The following is an 18,410-nucleotide window of genomic DNA, read 5'->3' as shown; positions in this document are numbered from 1 at the left end:
AATGGAGCCTTTTTATATTTTGCATTAAGTAAAAATAACTACTGAGAGGAAGGCCTGTACCTGTACCTTAAACAAGTTTTTAAGTTATACGATGCCTGGGCTAATTTCACGTCTGTTACATCTAATTCAGCTTCTCTGCTCAGTGAATCTCAACTTTTGTTCCCAGTAGCCCTTTAGACTCTTAAAAAATTATTGAGGACTTAAAGAGCTTTGGTTAGGTAGGGTATATCTATTAATATTTATCATATTAGAAATTAAATCTAAAAAATTAGAATATTTATTAATTTACTGAAAAATAGCTGTAATACCATTACATGTTAACACAAATAACATATATTTAGAAAAGATAACAGTTTCCAAAACAACACAAACCTAATGAGTGGCATTGTTTTACACTTTTCCAAATCTCTTGAATGTCTGGCTTAATAGAAACAGCTCATATCTACTTCTGCATTCAGTCTGTTCTGATATCACATGGCCTGTAGCCTCTGTAAAACTGCATTGTATAATTGAGAATGAATGAAAGTAAGAAAACCAAATAACATCTTGGGCTTATTATGAAAATACCTTGGAGCTTAAGGACACCCAAAAGGGGGGGCTTGTCTTCAGATACAATTTGAGAACTGCTAAACTAGCACATTTCTGTCTTTATAATTTCTGTCTTCAGTCTTTCTTGCCCTAAGGCTCAGCTCAGATCCTACTTCAGTGACACATTCCCAGTCCTTTGTTTTATCTCTTCTTCTATGTAGCATACTTTAGAATCTTAACACTTGATTTTGTGGTGTTCAGCTTTCATATGTATCTGTGTCTTGTTTATAAAACTGTACCTGCCTTGAGGATTGTACCCTGGCTTATATTCTTTTTGATTCTCATATGACTAGGTAGTAAATACTGCTGAATTGAACTGAACTAGCACGTGAGCAGTTTTTACTGAGGAAGTAGATACGCTTTGCATTTTCACCAAAACACCCCTGAATATTATCAAATTATTTTATTTATTCATTCAGTCTATTAATATACTTGAGTTTCTACCTTGTGCCAGACACTGTGCAAGATATTGGAGATACTGTGGTGAATGAGACAGATCTATTTCTCAGTTCCTGCCATTATTGATCTTTTGGTTAGTGAGGGCTATTGACAAATCACAATTATAATTGCTGTTTAAATAGTGCTGTGAGGAGCAAGAACAGGGGACTGTGAGAGCACTTTGGAGTAGTATCTAATCTGGACTAGAGGATTCAGGAAAGCTTTATTGAGAGGAAGAGATTTCTAAGCTGGAATCTGAAGGATAGCTAGATGTTAGGTAGGCAGAGAGGGAAGGGGTGTGTGCTCCAGGCAGAGGAGATAGCTCATTGATGAGGGAGCCTGATACGTTCAGGGGATTGTACAGAGCTGCAGGGTTGAGTTTTGTGATGATGGGGGCGGTGGTGAGAGGTGAGACTCTGGAGGTAAGTAGAAACAGCTATTGAAGGGCCTTGTAAGTTTAGAGTTTATCCTGGAGGCAACGAAGAGCCACTTATAGGTTCTAAGAGGAGAAGTGGATGATCAGTTTTGTACTTTAGAAAGATCACTTACTGTACTATGGAGATACACAGGAATGCCTTAATATGTATACCTTCCCATTCATATGTCAATATCAATTTATTATATGACCAAATAAAGATTTCTAAGGCTAATGGTTAACTAGGAGTTAGTGGAATTTTGAGAACAAACATATGAGGTAATTCTTATTTGGTTCCAAAGTAGACAAGTAGTGGGATAGCAAGTTTTTCCTTTTTACTCTTTAAAGATTAAACTTCTTTTCAGCTGTAGAAATGGGCAAATTACATTAATACTACATGACTGGTTTAGGTAATTGCATTAAACAGTTGAGGGAATCCCAGTGCTGGTTCCCAGAAGAATGCTTACAGCTGTGTAGATGCCACATCTGATGCTAGGATTTGCTTTAAAAAAAATAATCTCTCCACACTCTCCCCCTCAAACATATATAAGAAAACTAAAAACAACAAATAAAATCCCCATATAATGAAAAGGTCATATAACACAAGATTGAAAAAGGGCAAGAAAACTTTCTTGTGAGACCCACCCAGAAATATGTATTGTTAAAAGTGGGCCAATATTCTCTGAAGGGCTTATTTCTCACTTTGGTAGTCTAGCAAATGTCATGTAAGTGTTCTACAAACACTTATAGAATATGGGAATTCCTGTTGAAATTATATCATTGAATATTGGTTTGCTATGTGTGAACTAGACAGATGATAGATGATCCCACATTCTTTTCTAAACCAATAAATTTGGCCCATAATTTTAATACTGGTGGGATGCCAATTTCAAAGAACTTAAAGAGAGCATAAAATATTATATTCTGTTAAATTCATTAAGCTTATGCTCTTGGTATAAAAAGACATGTTATGTTGGTTCTTTTGGTTTTATTAAGTTTGCTGTATCTTTTTTTTTTTTTTTTTTTTTTTTTACGGTACACGGGCCTCTCACTGTTGTGGCCTCTCCTGTTGCGGAGCACAGGCTCTGGACGCGCAGGCTCAGTGGCCATGGCTCGCGGGCCTAGCCGCTCTGCGGCATGTGGCATCTTCCCGGACCGGGGCATGAGCCCGCGTTCCCTGCATTGGCAGGCAGACTCTCAACCACTGTGCCACCAGGGAAGCCCTGCACTATCTTTTTTTTTTTTTTTTTTTTTTTTTGCGGCACGCGGGCCTCTCACTGCTATGGCCTCTTCCATTGCAGAGCACAGGCTCCGGACGCTCAGGCTCAGCGGCCATGGGTCACGGTCCCAGCCGCTCCGCGGCATGTGGGATCTTCCTGGACCAGGGCACGAACCCACGTGCCCTGCGTCGGCAGGCGGACTGTCAACCACTGCGCCACCAGGGAAGCCCATGCTCTATCTTTCTGAAATAAGAAAGTATGGCACATTTGGGATCTGAAATAATGTATCTGAGAATAAATAATATTGTACCCTTTTACAGTAACAATTTGTAATGTAATACTTTGACTTTTCTTTATAAAGTAATACATTTTGTTCTACTATAAAGTGACAGCCCATATGCCTAAGAAATGTGCATTTTCATAAATAAGTACTAAAAATAGTTATTTCCATATATGAAAAGGGGTTAGGGACAAAAATTGTTGAACACTTCAAAAACAATTTGTTTTACCTGTAGGGGTGTATATCTGTGGTTCCTCATCCGAACTACAGAACACAGAGTTACTTGGATGACTGTTTTCTCAGTTCTCCCCAAAATGGCACTAACTTGTGGATATATATAGGGAGAAGTTAATTGGATACAGTGGGTACCTATGGCATTAAGGCTTAATTTTTTTTGAGGAACCCTTTGAGAAGGGCTACTATAAACTTTAATAAAACTGTAAATCCACACACCAAAGACATCCAGCAATTGATTACATCCAGCCTTTGCTTAAAAGAAGTGGTCTTTCATATCACTACTAGCATTTCATTAGTGTCTTAACTTGTCACACTTATCAACCTTACCATCCACCGTTATACAGACAGATAGCAGATCCTAATGGTTAAGTGTGTGGATTCTGAACCCAGACTACCTGGGTTTAAATCTACTCCCTGCAAATGGCTGTGTGCCTTCGTTTGATCATCATCTTTACAGTGGGGAAAGTTATCAGAGGAGATGATGCTCTCAGACTTTTTCTTTAAATAAGCAAACTGCAAAATAAGTTTGCTTTCCCCGTGCCTATGAGAAACTTGGGATGCACCAGTGTTCCGTTTCTGGTTTAACCAAGGCAATTCACAAATATTTATACCTTTGAGAAAAGAGAGACATTTAATATTACTCGGCAACAAATCCACTATTGGTTGTTTTCAGTTTTCTCCAAGATGAGCAAAGCTGCATCTCTGTGTACTTACTCTTCTGTTTCTGTAGGTTAAATTTTTTGGAATTCCTGGCCAATTTATAAACACATCTTAAATTTTGATTACTGTTGTTTAGCTGCCCTCCAGAAAGATTATGCAGAGGGTATAGTTGACAAGAATACTTGTTTTTCCATGTTTAACTTTGTTTATAGTTTTTAGGTTTTTTGGTTTGGTTTTGGGGGGCAGTAATGAAGTTTTTAGTGTCATTGTTGCCAAGTCCATCAGTCTTTTCTGTAATGGTTTTTTAGCCTTTGGGGTCATGCTTTGAAAGTCTTTTGTACTCCACGTTTATAAAGATATTCACCCACAGTTTCCTGGTACATTCAGGGTTTTTTTAAATTTATAACTTAATATCTTTAAACTTGGTTTAAAAAAATAATTAGAGGATCTTTGTGTTGGAGTCGTTTTTTTTTTTTTGCGGTACACGGGCCTCTCACCGCTGTGGCCTCTCCCGTTGCGGAGCACAGGCTCCGGACGCGCAGGCTCAGCGGCCATGGCTCACGGGCCTAGCCTCTCCGTGGCATGTGGGATCTTCCCGGACCGGGGCACGAACCCGTGTCCCCTGCATCGGCAGGCGGACTCTCAACCACTGCGCCACCAGGGAAGCCCTGGAGTCATTTTTATGGTAGAAAAAGTTGAGGTACTTAAGGTTACTTTTTAGATATTAAATAGCCTTAGTCTTAGCCAAGTGTGGAAACAGTGGTTTTTTCCTCTTTATTTTGGCTTTGCTGGTGCTTCAGCCAGTTTTCTGTCTTATAAGGTCTGCTCAATTAACCAGCTACTCTTTGAGTACTCAGATTATAGGCTTAAAGGTAAATGACAGAGATATAAAAGACCTATAAAAAAATTTATCTAGAACGCCTGAAGTTTCCTCTTAATGTTCTTTGCATTCTGGGGTCTATGTTATTTTATTACATAAGTGCAATACCTGATGACAGTGTTGGTAATATAAAGGAGATAAGTAAGGTGAGATAATGATATATATATTTATATATTTTATTATAAATATATCTTACATATATAATATTTATATATGTGATATATATTATTAATAACCTTCCAACCCCGAAATTCTGTGAAGATTCTTTTTTAATTACAGGCATTTCATGGGTTCAGGTAAAACTTGAGGAAAACAAAACAAGTGATCAAAATTTTGTATAGTTTATCTTTTTTGTTATTGCTGTAGCAGCTTTGTCCTTTTAATTATATCACACTTCAAAACATCTTGAAGTTCAGTCCTTAGTGCATTCATACTGTGTTTGTAAAGGAAGAGTTCTTAAAGTGACTGTGATCTAAAATCACTGCCATATTGAGAAAGCTTTGTTGTCTCTAGAGACAAAATGATCAATAATTATTCTTCATTGGAAGTAACAAATTGCATTTTATTAAAACACATACCTGTTTGTAGGTCAGGTAATTGAGAGACTGATTCAAACATGCTTGTTTTAAACTAGAATCTTAAACTCTCAGCTGACAGTTTCTTAGTGAGCAAATGTACATAAATACTTAGTTTCTTAAAGTTTTACCAAGGTGTTATCATGAATTTAAGGCTTAATATCTCTATGCTGTTCACTATATGTCCTTACACTCTAGTCATAAATCATAGGCAATTAATTATAAATAATTACAGATAGTGGTTCATATAGTACCTGGTACACAGTGGACATTGGATAAGTCAATTTTATTTGAGTTGTTACATTTTATAAACATGCTACTTAGTATTAATAAAATGAAAAACTTGCACTTTAAGATACATATAAATAGTTCTTAGAAAATGTCATTCTATTTTCTAGTTATATTATCTGATCTATTTAATATTCAAGTCTAATAGCATAATTAATTTTGAGCATATTCTCACAGACTTAATACATGTAAAAGTCAACAAACAGACTCTTGCCACTTGTGTGAAGTGGCTATTTAACCATGAAATAAACTATTTTTATTGCCATTGCCCCGTGGATATGTTCTTTCTGGCAGTGCTGTCCATATTTGGTGGCTATATGCATGGAGAGCCAGGTGGTGCTGAAAAGCATCGCACAGTGAAGCGTGGATATATCTAGGTTTGACATTTGTCATCCCTTACTGCTGAAGGGAAGGGTAAAATCTGTTTTTCCATATGCTTATGCTTTTTTTTGCCTGCAGTTTTGACCAGATGGTCTTATGAACATTGTTTACTTTAGGATGCTATCCCAGATGTTTTGAAAACCGATGAGTAAATGTGGTACACAGATACATAAATCATTTGCATGTTATGGTTTAAAAATGCTATTTGGTCTTGTAAGACTAAAATATAATTTATTTCTGGAAGTATTTTTCCAAGTAAATAATAAATATATATTTAGGATATCTATTATATATTTATAGTTAATATAATCTATATAGTTTATTTTCCCCAACCACTCTGTTTTCATATTAATAAGCTAAAAAATATTATGGCAACATTTATTAAGGATGTTAACGAAAGGAAATACTTTTGAGAAGGCATATTTGTTTGTGGTTGCATATACTCAAATCTGTAAGAATCTTTCCTGCTAGTTTTTGTAATTCTTCTCATTGTGCATAAATCACTGAAGAGAAATTACCTGGCAAAATGACAGTGGATTTATAATCAAAAGATTATTATTACAACTTGGGGCAAATCACTTAACCTGTTGGAAACTGAGTTTTGTTAACATAAAATCAGAGTAACAGTCTTGCCCCAAAAGATGGAGCACTGCTTGGATTTAATTACTCTTTCATCTTAAATCTCTTAAAAATCACTGTGAAACCATCTAGTGGCAACAGCTATAATGTGAGCCTGAAACCGGCTAATTCTGGGCTTTAGTTAGAATCTCAGATATAATTAAGAGGTGGACTGCTCTTGTTTGCAGACTCAGCCAGGATCTGTATGGGGCTTCCTCTTGTTTGTGTAGTGCTTCTTACGCACTGGCTGGCTTTTTTCATTTGCTTTTACATTCCCTTGTAGGTTTGAATACTGTCTGGCCTTTTCCTGCTTTTCCTTTTTTCTGTGCCTGGACTCTGCACCTCAGTGACCTTCTCCATTGATTGTACCAGCCTTTGTCCCCAAGCTCTGTAATGGGGTTTAATTTTTATCACTTATTTTAATATCTGGAGGACAGGAGAAGACATCTATTTTGCTAGTTCTTTTCTATGTTAACTCAGAATTCTAGGGTTGGGCGTTAAAAACAGCTCTTCATTATCTAGACAACAGATATCCAGTAACAACCAATAATGTTTAAAGAATAAACAAACAGGAATAAAGGGGAAAAACAGGTGATAGAGTTTATGATAAAATATTGCATCACAGGATAAAAGTTAAGAGTTGAAAGAAAATTTTTTTCCTTGTAATAGATTTGCTTAATGAAAGAAACATCTGAGAAACCACCAATTTATTTCTCTCAATGAGAGGTTTCCACGTGTCAGAAAGAAAAGCCAGGATCATGAAAACCACAAAGTCAATGTAAAAGGCAAAACTCATATTAGCAATTCAGAAAATCCAGTTAGAAATGAGATAAACTTGAGGGGAACACCCCCAGAAAATATAGGAAATGATTAAAGAGAGAAAAGTGAGAGCAGATAAACAGGGGACACAAAGGATGGATAGTTCATGAAGATACGGATTTTGGCACAAATAACAGTTTCGGGGGCCTCTCTGGGCTGTTTTTCACACTCTTAAATAGTGCTTAGCATTCCAGGTGCTTTGCAAAGCAAATTTAACTCATTTGGGGCTTCCCTGGTGGCACAGTGGTTAAGAATCCACCTGCCGGGCTTCCCTGGTGGTGCAGTGGTTGAGTCCGCCTGCCGATGCAGGGGACACAGGTTCGTGCCCCGGTCCGGGAATATCCCACATGCCGTGGAGCGGCTAGGCCCGTGAGCCATGGCCGCTGAGCCTGTGCGCCCGGAGCCTGTGCTCCGCAACGGGAGAGGCCACAGCAGTGAGAGGCCCGCGTACCGCAAAAAAAAAAAAAAAAAAAAAAAGAATCCACTTGACAATGCAGCGGACACAGGTTTGAGCCCTGGTCTGGGAAGATCCCACATGCCTCAGAGCAGCTAAGCCCGTGCACCACAACTACTTAGCCTGTGCTCTAGAGCCTGCAAGCCACAACTACTGAGCCCACGTGCCAAAACTACTGAAGCCTGTGCACCTAGAGCCCATGCTCCGCAAGAAGAGAAGCCACCGCAATAAGCCCACGCACTGCAGCGAAGAGTAGCCCCTGCTCGCCGCAACTAGAGAAAGCCCACATGCAGCAACGAAGACCCAATGCAGCCAAAAATTTAAAAAATAAATTAATTAATTAATTTAAAAAAATTTAGCTCATTTAATCCTTATGAAAACCGTATGAGGGCTTCCCTGGTGGCGCAGTGGTTAAGAATCCACCTGCCAATGCAGGGGACACGGGTTCGAGCCCTGGTCTGGGAAGATCTTCATTTTATTAGTTGGCATTCTCTTGTAAGGAAAAGTTTTTTCTTTCATCCTCATTTATTGTCAGGTCAGACTCATTCTCATTTTGTTCAGTGAATAGTAATTTATCAGTACCCTTCTTTATTTTGATATTCAAATTGTTCCAGATTGGACCACTGGGAACCTGTTTAAAATGACGCCTGTGTGTTTTGACGTACCTTTTTTTTTTTTTTTTTTTTGAGCACTTCCTTATTTTCTGGCATAACGAAAATGTTATAGGCTCATTTGCCTCTTTTGCTGCCCCAGGTTTAGAATCAGCCTTTCCTTCAAGGGGTCTTCATTCCTTTTAGTGGGAATGGTGTTTAGAAACCAAGATCTGGTCTTTCCTACTTTTTTTTTTTTTAACTTCACTTTAAAATATTTTATTTTAAAATTCATCTGGAATTTATTCTACAATGTGGTCTGAGGTACGATGTGTATATTAAGATGAATTAAAATTAACTGCTTTAGCAGTAGGATACAAAACAGGAGATACTTATTTGCATTTGTATTCTTGCCCTTCAGGAACATTGATTCAGAGGAAAATCTTATTTAATTTTAAATAATACATTTAAATTATGTCAAATGATATGTATTTAATTTTAAATCTCGTGTCCATTATGTTTTCTCTAACTTAGATGCATTTTCTAGAATCATAAAACTTTATGAAGAAAAATGTGAAACAGGTGATAAAAAGGGAAGAAAAGACAGCAGTGTAACATCTGTAAAAGGAATTACCAATTTAGGAAATACTTGCTTTTTTAATGCAGTCATGCAGGTAAGAGCCATGAGAAAGCTTTGTAAAATGTAAAAGTTTATATTAATTAATTTGTGTTTATTGGCACACCTGTGGACTGTCACATGACTGCTAAATGTTCGTCTAGAAGTCTGTCTGTTTTCTTTTTGATTGGTTAGGCTATCTTTAGCCATTGTCATACACATACATACACCTTTTTCCACAGTGCTTCTGAAAGATCTCTGTATTTCACCATGGCTCTGTCAGTAATAGTGACATTTATTAAATGTTAAATGCATTCAATTAAATTTTCTAAAACTTAAAAATATTTTTGCTAGGCCAGATGATATTTGAAGCTTTGGGAGAGTATTTATTCTGTAAAATCAGAGGCATATTATAACTGAATCAGAAGATGTTGCTTTTGTTTTCTTTCAGAATTTGGCACAGTCTTACATTCTTACTGAACTGATGAATGAGATCCAAGAACATGGTACAAAACTCAAGATTGTTCCTTCCTCAGACTCTCCGCTGGTGAGAAGTATAATTAGCTGGATAATAGCTCTGTTTAGATAAGTCAGTGATGTTGCCAAAACCTGTTGCCAAAACCTATCTTTCTTATTTCTCACAACTATCAATTGAGATGGTAGTCAGAGAATTTGAAAAAATAATTCAAAAGCATTTTGTGAAAATAAACGATAAGATTTAAAACTTCTAGGGCTTCCCTGGTGGCGCAGTGGTTGAGAGTCTGCCTGCCGATTCAGGGGACGCGGGTTCGTGCCCCGGTCTGGGAAGATCCCACATGCCGCGGAGCGGCTGGGCCCGTGAGCCATGGCCGCTGAGCCTGCGCCTCCGGAGCCTGTGCTCCACAACAGGAGAGGCCACAACAGTGAGAGGCCCACAAAAAACAAACAAAAAATTTCTAAAGTCATAGCTTTAAGGTATGTTATAGTTCAAACATATCATGGGTCAGACAGCACAAAAAATGTTGAGGCAGCTTTCAAACAGACATACTAGAAAAGACAAATGGTTTTGCCTTTGTTGAATGAAGTGTCTAGGATTCCTGTTTTGTAGTTACTGGTGACAACTACTTAAATACAGCATTTTTGTTCTTTAAAGGTAGATTTAATTTTAATAGTGACCATCTAAAGGTGTTTTGGAGCCTAATTTGATATTGGGTTTTTAAACTAATGAGAAAGGGGAAAAAGGCAGCCTTTGACATTCAGAAGCTAGCCTGACACCCACAGTTAGGCCATGTTATTCAAACAGTCTCACAGAATACCAGACTCGAGCTAGGTTACTCCAAGCCTGTTACAATGCGACAGAGCAAGGCCACTTCATAATTTTCTCTGAACACAAACTCCACCACTTAGAAAATCCCAGACGCCCTCTTTTGGCCTAAATGAGTCAACGCGACTTTTTTTTTAAACTAGTTACAGCTTTATCCTCATTCTAGCCTCCTTTTATTGTGATACCCAATTGTAGAAATACCCTCACTTTCTGACAGCATCCAATTGAGAGCAGACCTCTGCTTCCTTAGATTAACTTCTTCCCTAAATCACCCAACTAAAGCCCAAATTCTACATCAGTTCTTTTTTTCTTTTTCTTCTTCTTTGCGGTACGCGGGCCTCTCATTGTTGTGGCCTCTCCCGTTGCAGAGCACAGGCTCCGGATGCGCAGGCTCAGCGGCCATGGCTCATGGGCCCAACTGCTCCGCAGCATGTGGGATCTTCCCGGAGCGGGGCACGAACCCGTGTCCCCTGCATCGGCAGGCGGACTCTCAACCACTGCGCCACCAGGGGAGCCCTACATCAGTTCTTTTAAATACCCTCTGAGAGACACTCCATGGTTCCCCATTGTGTGTGTTCTCCCTCAGTGGAACAAGTAATAAACCCACCTTGTTCAACTACAGATGTGTTCCTGGTGGTCTTGGGCTGGAGGGCATTTACACTAATAGTTATGATTTCAGTTAGCAATTGATTTGTGTGTGTGTGTTTTAGAGGAACAGAGAGTGAATGTATAGCTCATGATCTGGCTTTTGAAATACTTAAGAAAGAGGAATTCTAAAAGTTCTTAGCCCAGTGTAGTAATCTTAGATTTTTCTTCCAAGGAGGCAATTTTTAAAGGCAATATTGTTGTATTTTTTTGTTAAAAAGGCAGTCTGTAAACTCATTGCCCGTTCAGCCTCTTAAAATTTTTACGTTAGAGCCCAGTGCCCTCTTCTAGACTGTAGTGAGATAGTGAAGACTACTTTACTAAATGGAAGTTAATGGTAGTCATTTGAAAAGATTTCTTATTAACTGTGACTGGATGTTAGGTTTAAGTATTTCACATGTGGAGCTGTGAAATTACTATATATGGCAATCATATTATAGCTGATCACTGTAAGTTTGTGTAATTCTAAGAGGGAAATTTTCAATCTTAGGTCTTAGTTTTGTCGGGCATACAGTGGACCTGGGTTGTGGGACTATCAGTGTAGATCACTACTCTTTCAGTCACCAGTTTTATTTGGTCCTTCGTAATCTGTATGCCTTTTCTTTCTTTTCCTTACTTTATTGTGCTGGCTCGAGCCACCAGTAACATGTTGAATAGAAGTGATGAGAGCAGACATCCTTGCTTTAATCCCAAAATTAGGGGAAAAACACTCAGTCCTTCGTTATAAAGAGTAGGTACAGGGACTTCCCTGGCTGTCCAGTGGTTAAAACTCTGCACTCCCAATGCAGGGGGCATGGGTTTTATCCTTGGTTGGGTAACTAAGATCCTGCATGGTGAGGCCAAAAAAAAAAAGAAAAGAGTAGGTACAAAATAAGCTACAAGTTATATTGTACAACACAGGGAATATAGCCAATATTTTATAATAACTATAAATGGTGTATAACTTTTAAAAATTATGAATAATAATATTGTATACCTGTAACTTATATAATATTGTACACCAATATACTTCAATTTTAAAAAATAAGAAGAGGATTTAAGACTAGACACTGCACCAAGAAAGAAAGAATGAACTTAACTGTAGGTTTTTCACAGGTGTTCTTTATAAGGTTGAGGACATTCCCTTCTATTCCTAGTTTTCTGAGCATTTCATCATGAATGGATGTTGAATTTTGTCAAGTGCTTTTCCAGCATCTACTGAGATTATCATGTAGTTTTTCTTCTTTATTCTCTGTTAATGTAAATTACATTGATTGATTTTCAAATGTTAAACCTATCTTGTATTCCTGGGACAAATCCCTGTTAGTTATGATATATTCTTCTTCTTCTATGTTGCTGGATTCAATTTGTTAATATTTATATGAATATCAGCAGTGTGCTTACTTTTTTTTTTAACATCTTTATTTGAGTATAATTGCTTAACAATGTTGTGTTAGTTTCTGCTGTATAACAAAGTGAATCAACTATATGTATACACATATCCCCATATCCCCTCCCTCTTGCGCCTCCCTCTCACCCTCCCTACCCCACCCCTCTAGGTGGTCACAAAGCACCGAGCTGATCTCCCTGTGCTATGTGGCTGCTTCCCACTAGCTATCTATTTTACATTTGGTAGTGTGTATATGTCAGTGCCACTCTCTCACTTCGTCCCAGCTTACCCTTCCTCCTCCCCGTGTGCTCAAGTCCATTCTCTACATCTGCGTCTTTATTCCTGTCCTGTCCCTAGGTTCATCAGAAACTTTTTTTTTTTTTTACATTCCATATATATGTGTTAGCATATGGTGTTTGTTTTTCTCTTTCTGACTTACTTCACTCTGTATGACAGACTCTAGGTCCATCCACCTCACTACAAATAGCTCAATTTCATTTCTTTTATGGCTGAGTAATATTCCATTGTATATATGTGCCACATCTTCTTTATCCATTCATCTGTCGATGGACACTTAGGTTGCTTCCATGTCCTGGCTATTGTAAATAGTGCTGCAATGAACATTGTGGTACATGTATCTTTTTGAATTATGGTTTCCTCAGGGAATATGTCCAGTAGTGGGATTGCTGGGTCATATGGTAGTTCTAATTTTAGTTTTTTAAGGAGCTTCCGTACTGTTCTCCATAGTGGCCATGTCAATTTACATTCCCACCAACAATGCAAGAGGGTTCCTTTTTCTCCACACCCTCTCCAGCATTTATTGTTTGTAGATTTTTTGATGATGGCCATCCTGACCAGTGTGAGGTGATACCTCCTTGCAGTTTTGATTTGCATTTCTCTGATTAGTGATGTTGAGTATCCTTTCATGTGTTTGTTGGCAATCTGTATATCTTCTTTGGAAAAATGTCTGTTTAGGTCTTCTGCCCATTTTTTGATTGGGTTGTTTGTTTTTTTGATATTGAGCTGCTTGTAAATTTTGGAGATTAATCCTCTGTTAGTTGCTTCATTTGCAAATATTTTCTCCCATTCTAAGGGTTGTCTTTTCGTCTTGTTTATGGTTTCCTTTGCTGTGCAAAAGCTTTTAAGTTTCATTAGGTCCCATTTTATTTTTGTCTTTATTTCCATTTCTCGAGGAGGTGGGTCAAAAAGGATCTTGTTCTCATTTATGTCATAGAGTGTTCTGCCTATGTTTTCCTCTAAGAGTTTTATAGTGTCTGGCCTTACATTTAGGTCTTTAATCCATTTTGAGTTTAATTTTGTGTATGGTGTTAGGGAGCGTTCTAATTTCATTCTTCTTTTTTTTTTTATAAATTTATTATTTATTTATTTATTTATTTATGGCTGTGTTGGGTCTTCGTTTCTGTGCGAGGGCTTTCTCTAGTTGCGGCGAGCGGGGGCCACTCTTCATCGCGGTGCGCGGGCCTCTCACTGTCGCGGCCTCTCCTGTTGCGGAGCGCAGGCTCCAGATGCACAGACTCAGTAGTTGTGGCGCACGGGCTTAGTTGCTCCGCGGCATGTGGGATCTTCCCAGACCAGGGCTCGAACCCATGTCCCCTGCATTGGCAGGCAGATTCTTAACCACTGCGCCACCAGGGAAGCCCCTAATTTCATTCTTTTACATGTAGCTGTCCAGTTTTCCCAGAACCACTTATTGAAGAGGCTGTCTTTTCTCCACTGTATATTCTTGCCTCCTTTACCAAAAATAAGGTGACCATATGTGCGTGGGTTTATCTCTGGGCAGCAGTGTGCTTACTTTTAAAAAACTTTTTATTAAAGTATTCACACAGAGGAGTGTACATCATAAATATAGAGTGGATGAATTTTCACAAACTGAGTACACTGAACTGAAACTAACCAACATTTTTCTCAAGAAACAGAGCATTACCAGCAGCTAGGAGCCCCCTTCAGGTTGTCTTCCATTCCCTGCCTTCCTGCCTCACAAGGATAGCCACTAACCTGGTTTCTAAAGGGCAGATTAGTTTTGCCTGTTTTAATATTATATATAAATGAAGTTATACAATATGGACTCTTTTACATTTGGCTTCTGTCAACATGTTAGTGAGATTCACCCATATTGCATTCTCATCAATAAACTTGCTTTTGTTTTCAAAATTTAAATATACTTTTAAAAACAGGTTATTTACTCACTCAATTCTGAAGTTTTAAAACTGTCTCAAAATACTTAAGTTGGGAACAGTGGATACTGCACCTTAGTGCTTGAGCTTTGAAACTGCCTTAGATTTTACTTTTGACCCTTGAGGTAGCTTTCAATCTACTGAACATTGCAGAAATCATTTATGATATTCAAAAGCTATAGAAAATTATAGCCTGTCTTTTCTGTGGTTTTAGCCAGATGGCTGATTTTTAAGGATAGTTGGTATGAAATACATAGGTAATTTGTATTTCATGAGTATATGAATGAGACAACATATGTGATAGTTGTCTTAGAAGATAACTTCTATAGTGTCTGAGGATTATATTTGGGATCTGCTTTTTATTCATTGTCTGTAAGGAGAGGGGTTACTAGCAAGGATAACATTTTAGAAGATAAAACTTGGTGGGGAAAAAATTCTAGAATAAAGAGTGTTGCTCCTTCACACAGTTGTAGCTGCTTTTGTCAAACTGTATGTCTCTCTCCTTTAAAAGAGGGAAATAGTGCACCAATTTGTGACATAATTTCTCATTCCTTATTTTGTTAGTAAAATATTTGGGGAAAAGAAGAGTATGGGGTTTTGCTCATAAATGTAATTTATGATTATTTGTGAATTTGTACAAATATCAAGTCAATAATTTTATTTTAGGAGAGCACATTAAGGGACAGTTACAAGCAACAAAAGATAGGTTTTTCACTCTTAAGCTAATAGTTTTATTAAGTAAAGGGCAGAGGATATGAAAATACCTGTATTTTTCAAGGTAAGGCATTTAATTTCATTTTTTATATATTCATCTTATATACGAGGGAATAAAGCTTCTTAATACACTTGAGGTGATTTAGTCATCATTTAAACAGAGTGTAACTTAGATTTTTTAAAATATTTTATTTAAAAATTGTGTATTTCTGACATAGAGTTGATCATGTTTTTAAAGGACCCATTAGTGGTGGAACTTTCAAGCCCTGGACCATTGACCTCAGCCTTGTTCCTGTTTCTTCACAGCATGAAGGAGACTGAAAGAGGACCGCTTTCTCCCAAAGTTCTTTTTAATCAGCTTTGTCAGAAGTGGGTACATCTACATTCTTTTTTTTTTTTTTTTTTCGCGGTACGCGGGCCTCTCACCTCTGTGGCCTGTTCCGTCACGGAGCACAGGCTCCGGACGCGCAGGCTCAGCGGCCATGGCTCACGGGCCCAGCCACTCCACGGCACGCGGGACCCTCCCGGACCGGGGCACGAACCTGTGTCCCCCGCATCGGCAGGCAGACTCCCAACCACTGCGCCACCAAGGGAAGCCCCATCTACATTCTTAATATAAATAATCATGAGTTACAAAACACTAATGTGTTTATCACTTAATATGAGTAGTTTGACTCTGACTGTGACATGGCTGTTATTGCCTAGACTACCAAGAGAAAGAACTAACATTCGTTCAGTAGCAGCTCCTTGCCTTATCTAAATTATATCTCATAATACTCTGAAGAAGTGATTGTTTATCCCCATTTTATATATAAGGAAACTGTTGAGTAGCTTACCTTGTTTCATGGTGACAAAAATAGGGTTTAAATAGATATCTGTCCTGACTCAGAAGCCCATGATGTAATACCATAAAGTGAGGAAATCATAGAATTATAGAATCATAAAATCTAAGAGTGCTATAATAGATCATCTAACCTAGTTTTCTTATTTTTAAAGATGAGCTTTGAGGCATGCAGAATTTAAGTAAATTTCCCAAGATATCGCAGTATATTTAAAAACAAAATCCTTGTGTGCCTAGAAATAAACACATGTCATAAGGGACCTGACATGCATTTATTCCTTTATAGAAATTTGAGATCTTACTTTGTGTCAAGTAGTTGCTAGAATCCAGGGGTACACAACTTATAATTTATTAAAAACAGACCCTTTCAGGAGCTCATAAACTAGTCCAGTCCACAATTAGTAAAATATGTAGAAACAAAATTCTTTAAATGTGAACTTGCATTTTTGTATATCTCCAGGTTTTAAAATTTCATTTTAATTTAAGCTAGTTACCTAAGCCATGGTATTGTATTATATTTTATTGCATTTTATTTTATCTCATAGTATTGTACCAATGTTAATTTTCTTTTTTAAAAAAGTTTATTGTGGAAAGAACACAACATGAGATCTACCCTCTTAAAAAAATTTCAAGTGTACAATGTGCTATTGTTGACTGTAGGTACAGTGTTGAACAGCAGATCTCTAGAGCTTATTCATCTTGCTTGACTAAAACTTGTTCATTAATTAGTAACTCCTCTTTTCCCCTCCCCCCTTTCTAGGTACCTCATAATTGGAATCATGCACTATTTGTCTTATTGTAACTGACTTATTTCACTTAGCATAATGTGCCATGGTATTTTAAATGTAGTCCAAAATATGGAGGGTTTATTATATGTTTCATTTGGTTGCCAGGTGCTGTTTTTTCAAAGCCTGAAGAACAAAAAAAGCCTTTAAAAGTCTCAGAGACATGGGTACCTCATAGAGTTAAAAAGATTTTAGGACACTATGTACTTTAGAAATTTGTTTTTGACTCTCTCCAAAATAACTTTGTTTTGTCTTTTTTTTTTCTGGTTTTATAGAGATTTATAAACATTTTCTAATTATTATTAAAATGATAGGTGCTCATAGATAAAAATTCAGACTACTGTTATCTGTTTTCTTTATTCTATCCAAAAGTGATTATGCATACATAGACATAAAAATAAACTGTTTGCAACTTGCTTGTTTTGCTTAATGTGTTTTGTACATCTTTCTATATTAGTACATATGGATATAACTTATTTGATTTTACATATAGATATGTGTGTATATGTGTGTGTGTGTATATATCATTGCACTTATGAGAGTATGTCTGTGGGATAAATAGAATTACTGGATCAAACGTTATTTGAAAATATTTTTAAATTGCATTTTCTTTTGCTTTATTGTATTTACTTTAAAAAGAGATATGTATATATTAACATAAGTGATTAAAAAAAAGTCAGGTGAAGATTTAAGCCATATATGTTGGGTCTATTTTTGGACTTTGTTCTGTTCCATTGATCTATATGTCTGTTCTTACCCCAGTACTGTACTGTCTTGATTACGATAGCTTCATACTAAGTCTTGGAATTGGACGGTATGAGTCCTCAAATTTTCTTTTTTTGCTGGGGTGGGTTACTGCTCTAGGTCCTTCGCTTTTTTATGTGACTTTTAAATCAGTTTGTCAGTTGGGATTACATTGAATGTGTAGATCAGTTTGGAGAGAAATGACATCTTAACAATGTTGAGTCTTCCAATGCATGATTATCAGATACCTTTTCATTTATTTAGGTCCTTGATTTTTCCTCATCAAAATTTTATGTCTTGGGCTTCCCTGGTGGCGCAGTGGTTGAGAGTCCGCCTGCCGATGCAGGGGACACGGGTTCGTGCCCCGGTCTGGGAAGATCCCACATGCCGCGGAGCGGCTGGGCCCGTGAGCCATGGCTGCTGGGCCTGCGCATCCGGAGCCTGTGCTCTGCAAGGGGAGGGGCCACAACAGTGAGAGGCCCGCCTACCGCAAAAAAAAAAAAAAAAAAAATTTTATGTCTTTCATCCTATGAATCCTGCACCCATTTTGTTAGATTTACCTTAAGAATTTCATAGTTTTTTTAATGGTAGTTATTGTAATTTGGTACTTAAATTTTTTTTTCAATTTCTAGTTGCTCATTGCTAATATAGAGAAATACAATTGATTTTTGTGTATTGACCTTTTTTCTTGCTTCCTTGCTCAATTCACTTATTGGTTAGAGTAGCTTTATGTAGATTCTTTGGGATTTCTTATG

The 18,410-nt window shown here is 37.5% G+C and overlaps 1 protein-coding gene across 8 annotated transcripts in view; it reads left to right on the top strand.

Annotated features, from left to right (window-relative positions):
- Positions 1-18,410, top strand: part of USP45 (ubiquitin specific peptidase 45) — a gene marked incomplete at its 3' end in the record, with an annotated part of 68,640 nt that overhangs the window by 19,843 nt on the left and 30,387 nt on the right. For all 8 annotated transcript variants that reach the window (XM_081250431.1, XM_081250433.1, XM_081250429.1 and 5 more), the window contains exons 6-8: positions 8,978-9,117; positions 9,511-9,606; positions 15,524-15,654. In XM_081250431.1, the coding sequence (XP_081106557.1) occupies positions 8,978-9,117; positions 9,511-9,606; positions 15,524-15,654 (367 nt within the window). The remainder of the gene's footprint in view (positions 1-8,977; positions 9,118-9,510; positions 9,607-15,523; positions 15,655-18,410) is intronic.

The sequence above is a fragment of the Mesoplodon bidens genome, assembly GCF_964165515.1.
Source record: "Mesoplodon bidens genome assembly, chromosome: 12".
Lineage (NCBI taxonomy): Eukaryota > Metazoa > Chordata > Mammalia > Artiodactyla > Ziphiidae > Mesoplodon > Mesoplodon bidens.
This window is presented reverse-complemented; position numbering and strand designations above follow the sequence as displayed.